The 17730-nt window shown below is 36.8% G+C and overlaps 1 protein-coding gene across 1 annotated transcript in view; it reads right to left on the bottom strand.

Annotated features, from left to right (window-relative positions):
• Positions 1-1268: 1268 nt before the first annotated feature.
• LOC124596979 overlaps positions 1269-17730 on the bottom strand; it is an 87542-nt gene continuing 71080 nt past the window's right edge. Inside the window, exons 15-24 of the mRNA XM_047135913.1 lie at positions 15024-15283; positions 13297-13470; positions 6014-6193; positions 5723-5929; positions 5278-5532; positions 4832-5158; positions 4459-4720; positions 3938-4084; positions 3692-3842; positions 1269-1818 (exon numbers count right to left, since the gene is read on the bottom strand). Coding sequence (XP_046991869.1) covers positions 1654-1818; positions 3692-3842; positions 3938-4084; positions 4459-4720; positions 4832-5158; positions 5278-5532; positions 5723-5929; positions 6014-6193; positions 13297-13470; positions 15024-15283 — 2128 coding nt within the window. The 3' untranslated portion in view covers positions 1269-1653. The remainder of the gene's footprint in view (positions 1819-3691; positions 3843-3937; positions 4085-4458; positions 4721-4831; positions 5159-5277; positions 5533-5722; positions 5930-6013; positions 6194-13296; positions 13471-15023; positions 15284-17730) is intronic.

The following is a 17730-nucleotide window of genomic DNA, read 5'->3' as shown; positions in this document are numbered from 1 at the left end:
GGGATTGTGAAGACTGGACCATGGATTAATGTAAATATGTCACTTGGTCACATGAATCATATTTATTGCTACACCAGGGCGATAGTCATGTCTGGATAAGTTGTTATTCAGGTGGACAGCTGCGTGAAACAAGTACTGTGCCATGGTTGCAGGCTGCTGGGGCACTATTATCCTGTAAAGGACTTTCACTTGGAATTCCACAGGACCTGTGGTAGTAATTGACGACAGCATAACAGCAGTGGGCTAACTGTAAGTTAATATGGGTCACCTGCATCACTTCATGCTTGATGTCTCACATGACAGTGATAGCATCTTCCAACATTATAAGGCAACAACTCTCACAAGGCCATAATTGCATTACAGTGGTTTGAGAAGCATGATGGGGAACTCATGTTGCTGTCTTTGCCACAAAATTTATCTGATTTAAGCTTGATGGATCACATCTAGAATGGTGTCGGGCAACAGCTCCGCACCCCCAAACCAGAGGCCCATAATTTACAGGAAATGAATGACTCGTGCATAGTCTTCTTATGCCACATACCTCTGGATACCAACTACTTGTCGAATCTATCCTGCACAATACTGCTGCTGTATAGCTTTCGAAAGGTCGTCCAACATGCTACTAAGCAAGTGGTCAATCAGTGTATATAATTGTCTATTACACAATATTGTTTCTCCAGTGACATATGAAGCTGCAGTCATTAGACCTGTTAACTTTCAAACATTTATTGTACACAAATACAGAATTTTACACACAACTGACTTTGACAGGTGATATGACAGACTTACTGCCATATTTTAAAAGCATTTTTATTCCTTTTTAGCTGTTTGACTGAGGTGTATCCCCTGTAAAATCTCCACTCTCACTCTCATCAGTTGAGTGGACTGATTTAGTTAATTGTTGAAATACTGAAAAGTAATATGAACTACTGACATGGCTTTATACCCAGAGATTGCCCCTTTCGTATAATACTGACCTGGCACCTAATGTCTTTTAAAGTTTTAAAACTGAAGAAGCTGTGTTAGTACTTTGCTAACAATATTAGTATCTACAGTAACCCACTGTGGATTCATGAAACTACCAGGCCATTGTATAGCATAATAAAGAATAACATCTTGAGGTCCCAGGTAAAATTTAGGATGGATACAATATTACATTAACAATCAACATATTTACGGTATGAAACCGTTTATACTTTGTGACTATGTATAAAAGAAAGACATCAGTCGAATGAACTTTTCTGCAAAAAGAGATGCAAAGGCACTTATTTATGTAAAATATTTATTTTACAGCTTTAATAAATATCACAATTCTGCTTTTCTGTCTGTTTTTCAACACAGCAGATATATACAAATTAAAATTAACACATGACTGTCTATGAGTTTCACATGTTAAACCACTTAAGTAATAATGTTGGTAACTTCATCAAACTTTCTGCTGCTCAGCCACATTTGTCATCATGCTTTCTGCTGCACATTCCTCTGTTCTGAAGCTCTTTAGAGGAAGATCTTTTCACAGCCATGTATTGAATACAGTTTTGATTTCATGTTTCACATAGTTTCTTTGACTAACTACATGACTGCACGTGTCTATAATGCACCATGATTTTTAACTTGGAAATTGTCAGTCTTCTTTGATGGCAAAATGTAAAATTAACTGAAACCTAACTGGTTGTCTGTTGGCTCTGTTACTTGAGGTAGAGCACGGAAGACAAATGCACATTGCACTTTACACACATGGTCTCCAAGAACAGCTGCATGACTGAAAGATCTTGCGAGATTGAAGCAGTTGCCAATCTTCAGAGACTGGCAAATTGGCTGTCAAAATAAATGTAATATTAGACACACAATGCAAAGTAGTGTTGATTATTCAGTGGAAGAGTTATCAAATAAGCTGCAGATATTTTAATTTCTTTACATTCTATTTCACAAGTGAACAAGTTAAGCACATTCAACTGTCGTGTGTTGTGAAATGAACAGAATGTAGTCTCATTTGTAAGACAAAAAGCAGGTCAAACTAGTACAGCAGCAACTGCTTGGGATAGTTTTTCATAATGCACATCATGTGTGGTTGTGATTAAGTAACATAGCATCCATTCTTCACTGTGTGATAAGGAGAAGAAACTAGATGTAGACAAAGATAAGTAAAATAATCTTCACAAGAGTGTGATTGCTTGGCAGAAAAACTCAGACACGAATACTAAGTCTGTCTGGGACTTTGTTCTTTATATGATGCAAGTGATAGAATACTCTTAGTAGAATGAGCTCAAAATCTAGGCTAAAGAAGATAACATGCATGGGGAGAACATCAACCAAATTATGAGTATAAATGGAATTCCAAAACAACTTGTTTAACATGACTGAAACAAAAAAATCAGAAGTAAAAACAGGATTTCATTTCCTTCCATGACACAAATAAGTCAAATGGTTACGATACCCTCTAGCATTTTGATTCATTATGTTTAAGACATCACCAGTGAGACTATAGAATTAAGCAAGAAACAAACTCTATAACCCTATGGACTTGTTTCCATTTTCAGGCATCAACAGTAATAATGAAAAATACTGTTTCAAGGCCATGTAATTGCAGTTTAAACACAGAGTTACTAATAAATAAAACATTTACATTGTCTGAAATATACATGTCATTTTCGTCATGAAATAACTGATGTATCTCTAGCATATGTATTCTATCATCCATTACAGTTATCCAAAAAAAATTCATACTGGAACTAAACATCAATTAAAAAGAATATTACTTGTAATTGTCTGTGTTTAAGAGAGAGAATTTTCATGGACTTGATGGCTATTCAGTGAAGTTTAATTTAATTTTTTTCTGTAAATCTGTTGATGAGCAGATGATGTTTAGTAATTCTAGTATCTAGGATCAACTAGAGTTCACAACAAACATGAAAAACTGACCAAGTAAAGGAGCTAGTTTTACACTCTTTCATTACCAAAAATGAAAGTTAAGCAGCTGTAATCGCTCCTCTGAAAGTTCTGTCTTCATTACTAGTGGCTTGGCTGTGCCAGTCCAGTTGTTATCTACCAGGCAGAGGATGCAGAAACAGCAAAACTGACTAAACCATAGTTTCCTCACAGTACAACAAAGCCAAAAACCTCATGTGGCACAACTGGGAACCTCTTGTAGATGTGTATGATGCATTACACATAATGAACAACACTTGGCAGACCATACTGTATTCAAAAAAATCTGTTTTGCAGAGTGTCATAGTGACCAAGCAGTTGCTTTGTCGAAGTGCTAGACTTATCTAATAGTATAGGAAAGAAAAAAGTACAGATCTAAGGAAATCAACATGAATCTATATTGAATTAATAAAAAGTTTTACTGTTCCATTGTGAGAGTGGGGGGTTACAAGATATCGGTCTCTTAATGGGCAGGAATATTGTAGATGCAGGCTGGTGAAATTTTCTTGAACTTGTCATGTATATGGAACATGAGCAATGAATGTATTATTATAATACTCTTGGTGAAAGAGTGTATCCAGATCAATTTACAGCTTGAATCCATGGCATTTTCCTCCATACTTTGTTAATTAACAGACAAGATTTTGAATGACACAAGTCATGTTTGTTGTGTTTCTTGTTGGATGTGGCCCAGATATGTATTATAACTGGTATAATCATAAAAAAACCTATTGCAATTAAGTAGAAATGCATGCAGACATACCCCTTCTGTAGTGCATGTGCACATGACACAAGGAGATATTCTTTCAGCTGTCCCAACATCTATTGTAGTGTGCCCAACATTGCATGAAAGTCTGTCTTTCCACTGCTCCAGGTCTACAGATGGCAATGCACTGCACTTAACCCTGGGATTCCTGTTACAAATATTGTACATATTATTTGTTTGCCTTTTACAAAGAAAATTCATTAAATTTTACTACAGTTAGAGGCACAAGTTATTCATACTTACAAGAAAGGTTCGGTTAAGTCAAGTACAGATCGCTGAATGTAGTCAGTATTCTCAGCGTTATCACATATCAGCTTAGCAAGTGTTGCTTTTCTGATCTCTGACAACTGGGCTTCTGTAAACCGCACTAAGGGATCATCATTTTCATACCTGGAAATGTTAATGAAAATTACCATAAAAATGTTGGTTATAAACTTTAGTATTATAATTATATATAAAAACAAAGATGAGGTGACTTACCGAACGAAAGCGCTGGCAGGTCGATAGACACACAAACAAACACACAAAATTCAAGCTTTCGCAACAAACTGTTGCCTCATCAGGAAAGAGGGAAGGAGAGGGGAAGACGAAAGGAAGTGGGTTTTAAGGGAGAGGGAAAGGAGTCATTCCAATCCCGGGAGCAGAAAGACTTACCTTAGGGGGAAAAAAGGACAAGTATACACTCGCACACACGCACATATCCATCCACACATACAGACACAAGCAGACATTAGTATTATAATTACTGGAAATGCATGACTTACCAAAATCTATCACACCGCCTAAGTAATCTGAACTGGTGTCCAATAATACAGGCAAAAGTGGGTCCTACAACTCCACCAACAAGAGGAGTCTCAGCCAATCCACCAGGAAATAAATCGATGTCATCCACATGCAGATACAGCCGACGAAGTCTTTCGACTACTGGAGATGGTATTTCCCGTTTCAGATCATCAAAATCACGTGCTAATGACAGGTTACATAGTTGTCGATACTGGTTGTAACCAGGTATACCATGATCTCTACCTGAAAAGTATTAGAAAGCATATTTACAGTTGTTGAGAGCTTTTTTCTTCGTTTAAGCCAGGAAAAAGTATTGTAGTCTCTATAAAGTACAAACAGTAACTTTGTGTGTACCTCGTTGTATGTTAATAGCAGCTAGATCCATCCCTGAGTATGGCATACGTCTGTCTTCAAATAAGTGGTTTGTAACTTCATTTGTTATGAACTGATCAAGTGTTTCCATGGGAGTTGCTGCTAGGCCTCTGATTAGATCATCAATCATTCCAGCTTGATACAGTACATCGGGATTAAAAAAAGTATCCCTTAACCGTACACCGGGTCTCCTCTCCACATAGCCTGTATCCATTCTGAGAAGTGACGGCCGTAATAAACTGTGCCCAAACCGGAAAGCAGCCGCCGCAAATTCATTCACAATTGTGGCATCGCATGTCGGATCGTAACCTGAAATTTGTAGACCGTTAAGTTATCAGGTGATATATGATACTTTGTAAATACTTCTACTTACCATTTAAAGTTATAATTAGCAATTATGATGTGTTCACTTTGTTGTGTTTTCCTACCTTTGAAATAGCCTTCTGGTTCAAGGGAAAGCCCATGTTTATGTAACCCTTCCCATCCAAAGAGACGTGGAAGAAATTCTCTAAATGTTATATGTTGAGTAATGGCTGACAATATACGTCGTGCAGTATGATAGAGTTTTTCATCATTCCAATGTGGGTTCAGAATAGCAAGTCGGTCAGCAAGTCTGTTGTGCTCTCTTAAGAAAAGTGTATGTATTGCTGCAAGTCCAGGCTGTTCACTTGCCCTGGCATCACCTGTTCAATACCACAAATAATTAGCCATTGCATGTACATTTAACATCATTATTGCAGTGTACAGCGAGATAAGGGATTTCACTTTTTACAAACTACTCTTTTGAAACTGTGCATTTAATACACTTTTGTATGTTGTGAATTAACTAAAAAATCAAACAACTTTGTAAGCTAACGAGTAAAGAAGTATCACCTGCTCGGAAACAAATTTTTGTTGTTGACTTGCATTCTGGATGTGTTGTGATCTGTGGTAAGAGTGGTTTACCTCGGTTTGGATTTTTTGTTACATTCATCTTACCACCAGTGAATGTCCTAAGAGCATTAGCATCACAGACATCTGATCCATATACAAAGGAAGCATCAATGTATGCCGTCACCTGGTTCAGCTGCTCTCGGTACCCTGTTTGCACACAAACAAATTCTTCTGTTTTCATTATGTAATATTGAGAGAATATTAAACATTAGGAGAAGTGTAGGTAAATACCCAGTGTTAGCTGTCCAGGCATTGAGCGTGTAACAGGAATGCACATAGCTTTCCCAGTGGTAATATTTACTTTAGGAAAGTATGGGTCCCCTTCAGGTACTGGTATGGGAAAACACTCTGGATGGACGGTCTTCATAGCATCACATGGTTGGCAGTCAAGAATGGATTCTCCAACAAATCCTTGAAACACACATTACAATAACATGCATAATTTTGGTGACACTTCTTTACCTTTCACAGGTATCATTGTACATATTGCTACATACCTTTATTGTTTTCATCTCATCATAAACAGTGGATGAACACAGCTACTGAATAAGGTGCTTTATTTTTATTATTTTAAATTAATGCTTTCAAATACCAATTTACAAAAATCAATGCCCTTTATTAACACTACCTAATCACAGCTTTCATTAAAACTAGTCAGTTGATTTAGGATCCAAAATCTGTAAAAATCAAGCCATTATTCATTTGATTTTAAATTTCCAAGTATTAGCAACAACCATAGATGAACCCTAACAATATATCTGGATCTTCCCGTCTGGTACTAATTTCCATGAATTTCAAAGATGGGTCATTCCAAGTCAAGTCACCCAGGCCTTGACACCAACCATGTCAGATTTTGATGAGACTTGGTACAATTACTTCTTTTATCATCCTGAAAGCACTTGTAAAATTTTTGCTCTATCTCTTATAGTTTTTTTTTCAATAAATTTTTAAAGTTTTTAGATTTGGCGTTCTTTCAGCAGCCGGAAATTGTAACTTAAACGTGTCCTCACAACTAAAAAAATTTGTATATTAAAGAATACTCAAGATATCAGTATGAAATTTTGGAATAAGTTTGTGTATTATATCTAAATGTTAAAAAAAATACCATAAAGATATATTAAAATCTTCCAAATGAAAAAAAAATTTCAAGTTGTTGTTGTTGTTTTTTGTTTTTGTTTTTTTAACTAACAGATGTTTAGTTTTACAAAAACTGCAATATCTGGAGTCTCAGACCTTATAGAAAGCTCAAATTTGTTTTAAAATACTCTTAATTGTATAGGCTATTAGATAAAAGAAAAATTATGTTGGCTTTTTAACCTGTTTAGTAGTTATCTAATTTTTAAAATAATATTAATTATATTTTAAAAATAAAAAGTACCAAGTGACTTAGACACCGAAAATAAGTTTTTGTCTTCTAGGAGTAACAATGTATGCTTGGATTTTGTTTTGTTACTCCTGTGTTTTGAAGTAAAAAATTATTACAGTGTTAAATAGTGCTTGGATAGTATTTTATTAAGTTTATTCCAACTTTCAGTAAGTACTGTTACTTAGTTTACAGAGATTCTTTTCCAATATCCTATAAAAGTAACCAGAACAGTAATCAGACCAAAAGTGAAATCAGTATGCGAGATATTCAAACCTGTAGCGTAGGGTTATTTAAAAAATCTGTTTCCAAACAACCTACACACCTTCAAAAAAGTTACAACCGGTATCTGAATTGAGAGGAAGAAAAAGATTTGATCCACTTACGAACTGAAATAAATCTGTGTGAATTTAAGAATATATGTTCACACCACAGCTACTACTTTTTAAATGTTTTTGAAAAGTATCAAACAACATGTGTAGACCCACTAAAAAAAACACAAAAAGCCCATAAAAAATTGTTGAGAAGTGTAGGCTTGGATCTTTCTAAACAATTACTGCCAAAAAAATATTAGCATAAAACCTGGACAAAAGCTTTGCTCAATATGCCGTAACTTTTGTGAGGAAAAATTAAGAGTTGAAGTCAATGAAAGTGAAACAGATGATGAAGTCATGGTTGAATTAGAATCATTGGAATCCAGAAATGAATCCCTCGTACAAACAAACATTGCTCTTGATAATTTAGGTTTAACACCGATAAAGCTTCATGGCTTGTCAGAACAAAGTAAAGGGTCTTATTTTAAAAGGAAGGTTAGCAGTATTGAAAAGACTGCAAAAAAGGTGGTTTCAAAAGCATTAAAATATGATGCACCAAGTTCTGATGATGACGAAGAACATACAAGTGTGGCTGAGAAAGCAAAGGATTTTGATGTAATTATTTCTCTTATGAAAGAGAAGATTTCATCTGTTGGGAGGTCTATAAAAATCCAGATTCTGACCTTGGGTCCAGATTCTTGGAGTCGAAATAAAGTGATGAAAGAATTTAATGTAAGTGAGTACATGGTGTGACAAGCTAGAAAGCTAAAATCTGAAAAGGGTATTTTGGAAACTCCTGCTCCAAAAAAAGGTAAAACTCTTTCTGAAAATACAGTAAGACTTGTAACAGATTTTTATGAAAAGGATGAAAGTTCCAGAGTGCTACCTGGAACAAAAGACAAAGTAAGTGTTCAAAAAAATGTGTACATGCAAAAAAGACTCATTTTGTGTAACTTGAGAGAACTCTATTATTCTTTCAAATGGGAGAATCCCGAGGTAGAAGTAGGATTTTCAAAATTTTGTTTCTTGAGACCTAAATGGTGTATCCTTGCTGGTGCTGCAGGCACACACACTGTATGTGTATGCAGTATCCACCAGAATGTTAAACTATTACTGGATGCCGTGAAAATTGAAGAATCTTATAAAGACCTAATTAAGATGCTTGTGTGTAACACGGAAAACCAAAACTGCATGCTACATCATTGCGACAGCTGTCCTGCAAATACTGCACTAACTGAGTACTTAACTGAAAAACTAAGTGAAGATTATGATTTAGAAGAAGAAATAGTAATCAGTCAGTGGGTTAACACAGACAGGGCAGAAATGATCAAACAGTCTATCAGTGTTGAAGACTACATTTCTTTATTGGTTAGGCCATTGGAAAAGCTCACCCCACACTCGTTTATAGCAAAATCCCAATCAGCAGCCTTTAAAAGATTGAAAGAAGACCTACCACCCAAAACAGCAATTATTGTGATGGATTTCAGTGAAAATTATTCCTTTGTTATACAAAATGAGATCCAAAGTTACCACTGGAATAGAAGTGGTTGTACTCTACACCCAGTTGGAGTTTTTCTAAGAAATGAGGAAAACAATGTTTTTGTTTCCAACCACTATTTTATTAGTGATGACCAAGAACATGACACTGGTTTTGTTAACTTTGTACAAAAAGAAATTACAAAGTGGTTGTCATTACATCATACTGACATTGACTCAGTTCACTACTTTACAGATGGTTGTGCTGGGCAGTACAGAAATAGAAACAGTTTTAAAAATTTGACTGAACACTTGAGAGACTTTAATTTGAAGGCCCAACACTCTTTTTTTGCAACAAGTCATGGGAAGTCAATTTGTGATGGCCTAGGAGGAACTATTAAAAGAATTTTAAGGAAAGCCAGTCTACAGCTTTCAGACGAAGAACAAATAATGACAGCAATCGATGTGTACAAGTTTTGTGAAAAAATATTGAAAACATTCATTTTCACTTTATTGACAAAAAAGAAGCTGATTTGCTATGGTTAAAACTAGAAAAACGTTTTTCAGCAACCCGAACCATTCCTGGAACAAGAAGTTTTCATAACTTCAAACCACTTCCAACAAACAACCTTGAAATTAGAAGGACTACAGATAGTGTAAAACCCTCCTTAGTCTTTTCTTTCCATTCTTCTTCTGATTGGGTTCGTGTTGAACCATCCATAAATAGCTATGTGGCTGCAAATTATGATGGTAACTGGTACTTTGGACTGGTAAAAACAATATTCAATGATGAAGAAGATGCAGAAATTCTATTTCTACATCCTTCAGGACCAGCTGCATCATTTTATTGTCCTGAAAGAGAAGATTCTTGCATAGTGCCTTTGGAGCACATAGTCTGTGTAGTACACGCACCTCAATCAAGCGGCACTGGAAAAATGTATTACTTCAAAAAAGACTGTATCAAAAGAACTGAAAGCTCTTGGATGAAGTGGAAAAACAGTTTAAATCAGCATTAATGTTTATTAAAAAGGCAAAATTACTCAAAAAATTCAATGTTTCAAGCAATCAATTGAGTTATACATAAGTGTCGTAAGTACACTATCTTTGTACATAATTCTAATGTAATCTACTATAATTAATAAACATGTTAAAAAGCCATCATTATTTTTGTTTTATCAAGTAGCCTATATGTTTAAGAGTAAATTAAAACAAATTTGAGCATTCTATCAGGTTTGAGACTCTAGATATTGCAATTCTTATAAAACAAAACATCCATAAAAAAAAAAAGAAAAAAAATACATATATTTTTTTTCATAGAAAATATTAATATATTTTAATAGTATCATTTTTATCTTCAAATATGTATAATAAATAAACTTGCTGCCAAAATTCATGATGTTATCTAAAAGAGTTTTTAAGATAAGCAATTTTAAAGTTTCGAATACAAATTAAATTTACCATTTCCGAAGGTTCAGAAAATGGAAAACATAAAAGCTTTAAAAATTTATTAAAAAAAAAACTATAAGAGATACAGAAAAAAATTTCAGGTGTTGTCAGGATGGTATTAGAACCATTTGAGCCAAATTTCATGACAATCTAAGGAGGTGCGTGTAAAATTTATTTTTTATTGGGTGATTTGATATGGAATGACCCAGATATGAACTTTCACTCCAACACTTCTTCACATTCCAACAACCTCTGAGACTTAACCTCTATTAACCCTTTCCATTCCAATGGCACTGTGAATTTTGTTTTCCATTCCAATGTTGAGCATCATTTGATAAGATTTTTTCTATCCCTCATATACTCCACTGCTTAGACTGTACTAAGCATCAATGCTGCATGGTAGTGCCATCTAGGGAAGCCTGTGTTAACTTCGTCTCAAACGGTAACAGTTGTGTCAAGAGAAAGGTTGTAATTATTCCATTCAAGGTAATAGATGGGAAGTGGCTAGTTCTTCACACAGAGCCCTTTCTGAGGTACAGATTCTAAAGCTTTTACAGGACTGATGCCTAAATGAAAATGAGAATGATTTTGACAACAATGATTTTGATAATGATAGTGATTTATTTGGAAATCATCATCATCTCAGCCACGTCATGTGGGGTTGGCATTGCTTTGCTGGATCCTTCTCTTCCATAAATGCCTATCCAGTGCTTCTTTTCTGAGCCATCCTTTATCCCGTAGGTCCCCTGCTACCTTGTCTTTCCATCTCAGTTTCAGTCTTTCTCTTCTCTTTGATCCTTCAATTTCTAGGTCTTCAACTCTTCTCCCCACATAGTACTCCCCTCTTCTCTGCACATGTCCATACCATCTTAGCCTATTTTCTTGGATCTTCTTCCCTATGGGCCCCACTTTCACTGTACCCCTGATGTACTCATTCCTTAGTCTATCCTTTCATGTCAGCCCACTTATCCATCTTAACATTCTCATTTCTGGCACTTCCATCTTTTTATCTTGGCCTTTTGTAACTGGCCACGTTTCTGTACTACACAGCATCGCAGGCCTCACCACAGACTTGTAAAGCTTTCCTTTCATTCTTCAGGTTACCTTCTTATCACACAGTCCTCTGCTCAGTTTCCTCCAGTTCATCCATCCACTACTTATCCTGTGCTGTATTTCAGCCTCCAGTCCTCCACCACTTTTTATGTAAGAGCCTAGGTATTTAAATTTCTTGACCAGCTTCAGTTGTTCTCCTTGCAGATTAATATATAGATCTTTGGCATCCTTTGTACACATGTACTCTGTTTTCACCCTGCTAATTCTCATTCCCCTTTCCTCTAGAGCTTTTCTCCACTGTTCAAGCTTGTCTTGAAGTGCCTCCTGGGTAGGTTCACAGATTACAACATCATCGGCAAACATCATGCTCCAAGGAGCCTCTTTTTTCACATCTTTGACTAGTACATCCATGAGAAGGTTGAAGAGATATGGGCTGAGAGCAGATCCCTGATGTAGTCCTACTCTCACTGGAAATGCCTTTGTGGCATCTACACTGCTCCTGACTTGTGTCATTGCACCTTCATATATGTCTTCTACCACCCTGATATATTTTTCTGGCAGGCATTTACTTCTCAGACATCTCCATATCTCTTGTCTTGGCACTCTGTCATATGCCTTCTCAAGATTGATAAAGGCCATATGCAGTTCAGTTTGTACTTCTCTATGCCTCTATCAGTTGCCTTAGTGCAAATATTGCATCAGTTGTTCCTCTTCCTGGAATAAATCCAAACTGTTTTTCACATACTTCAGTTTCTAGATGCACCCTCTTCTCAATTATCCTTTCCCGGGTCTTCATTGTGTTGGACATCAGTTTTATCCCTCTATAATTGCCACAGTTTTGGATATTCCCTTTCCCCTTATATTCATTTGTAAATTATTAGAATGAAATGATGATCAAAACAATCCACCCTGAAGTGTTTCAAAATATATCACAGAATAAAGTTTTGTATTGTACTGCTTAAGTAAGTAAATTTGAATGAACGAGTACTTTTTTTTAATTTATAGCCTAATGGTTGGTCAGAGGCCTCACGTTTCCACAAAGAGACTCGCGCAATTCTCTGTGATGTGCTTGCTGTCCAGGGGAGAGGAGGGAAGTGACAATTTAAATAAGGATGCATGTCCTTATTACAGAGTGCAAAGGATTAACACCCTTCCTCCTTGTTTTTCATTACGATTATTTTGTCATTATATTTTAATACATTTCATTTATGTCACATTTAATTAATTTCTTTACCGTTTTTGTCTTTTCATCTCTGTTATCCTCCTTCCTCTTTTTCTCATTGGTCTTTTTTGTCCCTCCAAGTTGTTAATTACCCTATTCATTTCTCTTCCTCCTAATTTATCTGTACTTCTTACTCTGTCCTCAGCATCCCTAGAAAGACTGTGCACAGTGCTCACCAGTGTACTATCTCTGAGCTACTCGCTCTGATACCTCCCCTTTCACCTTTGGCTACCCTTGTTCTCACTACAGGTGGGTCACTCTCGTCCTGAGGTGTGAGTGATCTGCCCTTCATTTCTGACCTTCCATACCCTGTCCCTCTCTCTTCCCTGAGGAAATAACAAATATTTTCAGTAGTGACATGTACTTTTACATGTGTACTGAAAGTACTATATACCTCATCTCCTAAAGGTAAGAACTCACCAACAGTCCTGTCTCATAATTTATTAGTTTTCTTGTTTGAATGTTTCATTTGATGCAATATATCTTTTTAAAACGGGTGATGATGATATGATAAGAACTAGAACATAAACTAATAACATAATATGGGAAAAACAGGGAGATAAAAATAAAAGAAAAAAATTTACAGAAGAATAAAATATCCATAACTTGGTGTAGAAACTATTGTACTACAGGCACTCACCTTTGTTGACAGGTGTGTGAGTAAGATCATGATCCAACAGCTGACCAAACTGCATGAACATCAGAGAGTATTTAACATGTGGTTGACTAGTGTCAGGATGAACGTTCACTGAGATAAGTCGTGGGCTAGGCAATGGTTTTCCAGTAACTGACATAGCTCGAGGACTTCCGACACCTGAAGCCAAAACAATAACCTTACTTTGTTTTTCTTTCAGAACAGTGTAACCCATTTTGAAAGATATACAAAAGTAAATCATATTTAGAGATTCATTAAAAAAGTTATGTTGCAACTCAACTGTGAAATTTGCTATCTTATTAAATAATGGTCTTAATCTGCTGAATGTGACAATGAGTTGCTTTAATATTTATTAATTCATTTGTTAATGTATAAAGAACCCACTCTGGAGGAAAACCTTCAAGAATGCAGGACAGTTTAAGGTATACATAAAAGAGAGACATAACTGTCAGAAAGACTCCCCTACACTGTACTGGTGATTTACTACCATATAAATGTTACCCTTTTTCTCAGGGACAGGTGTAAGTATCATGTTTAAATTTATGTCCATATTAAGGTATATGGTCCCTTAGCTGTATAAACATTTGAAATTTCTACATCAATTCACTCAAAAGATAGGGCCATTTATGTCACATATTTTGATATTTGAAAACTCACTCATCAAAACCTACCTGTTCACCCAAAATCATGAAATTTTGCAAGAAGCAAAGTTTTGCAGTGCAGTCAAAGGAAAAACTCTTAGCACTGTAAATTTGAAATTATATCACATGAAAAAAATTTTCTGTAATTTGTTACTAGACTCACTGTCAGTCCGTCCATCCATTACGATCCCTTTTTCTGAGAAACAGAAAGATGTATCAAGTTGAAATTTATGTCACTTACTAAGGTCTGTACTCCCTTGGTGGTAAGTCAATGTAATCAAAAGGTAAGGTCATTTATGTCACATACTTTGATACTCGCAAATTCACCCATCAAAAACTGCAGGGTACTTCCCATTGACCTAGAATCATGAAATTTGGCAAGAAGCAAGGTTTCACTGTATAAGTAATAGAAAAAATCCAAAAACTGCTAATTTGTAATTATATCACGCACAAAAAAATATTTCATTTATCTCTTGTTATCCGTCGTCAGTCTTGAAACAGTTAGTAGTTCTGTATTCAGGATGAGTGAATCTCAATGGTGAAAGTCAAACATCAGGCAAGCAATTATTGTATTGTTCAAGTGATGCATTTTGGAGTTTATTCATCATCAAATATCCAGGAGCAATTGCTGCACGTAGATATAGCATTCCAAGTTTTCTGTGAAAAACATAATCGCAGATCCAAGTTATCATTTCTTCACCATGTGTTACACTTTATCATTGGTTAGTACCTCTAGATACGCAGAACTTAATATATTGGGCCTTCTTGATATGGAGAACGAGATCATTCTTAGAAAATCACTCAGTAATACTTTTAAGAACACCGATTTATGTACATATACTAGTGTCATCTGCAAAAAGAACTAATTCTGCTTGTTGTATATTAGATGGAAGGTCATTTACATATATGTGAAACAATAGTGAACCTAAGATTGAGCCTTGTTGCATCCCGTAAATGATTTCTCCCAAGTCAGAAGAATATTTCCTGTTTACATTGGTTATACATTTCCATCTGCACTACTTAAAATGTTGCCCCCATTTCAAAAAATTAATAGATATCTGCTTTAAATACCGTCATGATAAGCAGGAGGTAGTAGGCGAGCAAATGCCCTTAAGGATTTTCCAAGTTCTGGACGTCGGAGATTGTTGCACCAGCCAGTAGTACTGCGATATCGGCTTGTGTGATCACATGGGAGAGTCTGCTCATCACAGCGGAATACCCGTGGTATCTCCAGAGTCTCAGAGAGGTCAACATTTGGCAGTACAGCCATCAACTCTCGCAAGTCATGTGGTGCTACCAAGCTGCGCCCTGACTCCTGATCTTGAAGTTGTCTGTAATTCACACAAATTATTAATTTTACCCCAAAAATGCCAAGTTTCAGAAATGCATTTCATTAAATTTAAGAAAGGAAGCAGAGGTGTAGTTTGGATCTAACTTTTAAAGTGATTGTTTCTAAATACTCACAAAGCTAATGTAAGGCATTTAGTATTTGTATTTCAAATTAATCAAAGGCTCATAATTATTCACAATATGAAAATAATGGAGGAACATTTGTTGAAATACACACATCAAAAAAAGTTTTGAATCACTCTGGTTTGCAGAACTCCTGAAGATAGATGTTGACTGTGGACACTGTATCACAGACACAGTTCCTTTGACTGTTCAGAGATGTCACTGAACCCCCCAAAGGTGTAAACAACAATGCATGAACAGTGCCTATTAGATGGAGGTGGTCTGACAGCCGACCAGTTCCAGTCATTCCACCAGGAAGGAGGTACATGGCTCATGTTGTCTATAGTTCAACCATGCCTATATGGTCAATACCACGGTTTGATCATGTTTGCATTGTTACTTTGTGCCAGGAATGGTTCTCAACAAGGGAAGTATCCAAACGTCTCAGAGTGAACCAAAGTGATGTTCAGGCATGGAGGAGATACAGAGGACAGGAACTGTCGATGACATGCCTCACTCAGGCCACCCAAAGGCTACTACTCCAGTGGATGGCCGCTACATATGGATTATGGCTCGAAGGAACCCTGACAACAACACCACCATGTTGAATAATGCTTTTCATGCAGCCACAGGACGTTGTGTTACGACTCAAACTGTGCGCAATAGGCTGCATGACGTGCAACTTCACTCCCAACGTCCATGGCTAGGTCCATCTTTGCTACCATGGCACTGTGCAGCGCGGTAGAGATGGGCCCAACAACATCCAAAATGGAATGCTCGGGATTGACATCACATTCTCTTCATCGATGAGTGTCACATATGCCTTCAACTAGACAATCGTTGGAGACGTGTTTTTCGGCAGCCCAGTCAGGCTGAACGCCTTAGACACACTGTCCAGCGAGTGCAGCAAGGTGGAGGTTCCCTGCTGTTTTGGTGTGGCATTATGTGGAGTCGACGTATGCTGCTGGAGGTCATGGAAGGCACTGTAACGGCTGTACGATACGTGAATGCCATCCTCCAACCGATAGTGCAATCATATTGGCAAGGCATTCGTCTTCATTTACGACAGTTCGCGGCCCAATCATGCACATGTGGATGACTTCCATCGGGATAACAACATCGCTCCACTAGACTGGCCAGCATGTTCTACAGACATGAACCCTATCAAACATGCCTGGGATAGATTGATAAGGGCTGTTTATGAATGACGTGACCCACCAACCACTCTGAGGGATCTACACCAAGTTGCCATTGAGGAGGGAGAAAATCTGGACCAACAGTGCGTTGATGAATTTGTGGATACTATGCCACAACGAATACAGGCATGCATCAATGCAAGAGGACATGCTACTGGGTATTAGAGGTACTGGTGTGTACAGCAACCTTGACCACCACCTCTGAATGTCTCTGTATGGTGGTACAACATGCAATGTGTGGTTTTCATGGGCAATAAGAAGGGCAGAAATGATATTTTTGTTGATCTCTATTCCAATTTTCTGTACAGGTTCTGGAATTCTCAGAACCGAGGTGATGCAAAACTTGTTTTGATGAGTGTAGAAACAACTTACTCTCCAGTTAAGAAATAGGTATAAAATAAGATATGCTGTATGAGCTACCTTTTTAGCAGCTCTACTATGTAGCTTGCCGTGTGAACCTCTCAAACTGGTTCCTTCCACTTGCTTCCTGTAATTTCTTTCTGATTATTCCTTCTTTCTTTCACTTATCAGTTGCCTGCATCTCATTATTTAATCTCAGTCTAGTGACACTTCTGTTTTCTCTCTTGCACCTTCTGTCTCTCTCTCTGTTTAGGATTTTGTATGCTCTTTATTTGTCTGTGTATCTTGTATAACATTTCTTTACTTTTCCCCATTTACCATCCGTCTTATTTTATCAATGAAGAATCTGCTAAGAAGTTTCCAAAATCTAGAGAGTTAACATTTTATTTTTCATTTACATGCCTGTTAGGTCCACTTGAACTGTTTCTGTTTCAGCAGCCGATTAGTAGGTGTTCTTTCCCTGGCTCACAAAGAAATATTTGTTTATCCTGATAAGTACTCAACAGTCTTTGGGGGGGGGGGGGGGAAGAAGGAGAGAGATATAACTGAGAGTGGAGGAAGAGAATGAGTGGGAAAAAAGTTGGTGACAGAAATTGTGCTTATGGAATATGTAACTGGGTTGGGACTTCGGTGTAAGTTGCTGTAATCCAGTACATAATACTTGGATATATATCATGGCACTAGGCCACTTCAAATATTCCGCCAATGGCACCTGCATTGGCTGGCAACAAGAGGCCACCTGTGGTGGGCCACATGACTTGTCCACATGG

The sequence above is a fragment of the Schistocerca americana genome, chromosome 1 (assembly GCF_021461395.2).
Source record: "Schistocerca americana isolate TAMUIC-IGC-003095 chromosome 1, iqSchAmer2.1, whole genome shotgun sequence".
Lineage (NCBI taxonomy): Eukaryota > Metazoa > Arthropoda > Insecta > Orthoptera > Acrididae > Schistocerca > Schistocerca americana.
The sequence above is the reverse complement of the archived record's forward strand: the minus strand, read 5'-3'. Positions and strand labels throughout refer to the sequence as shown.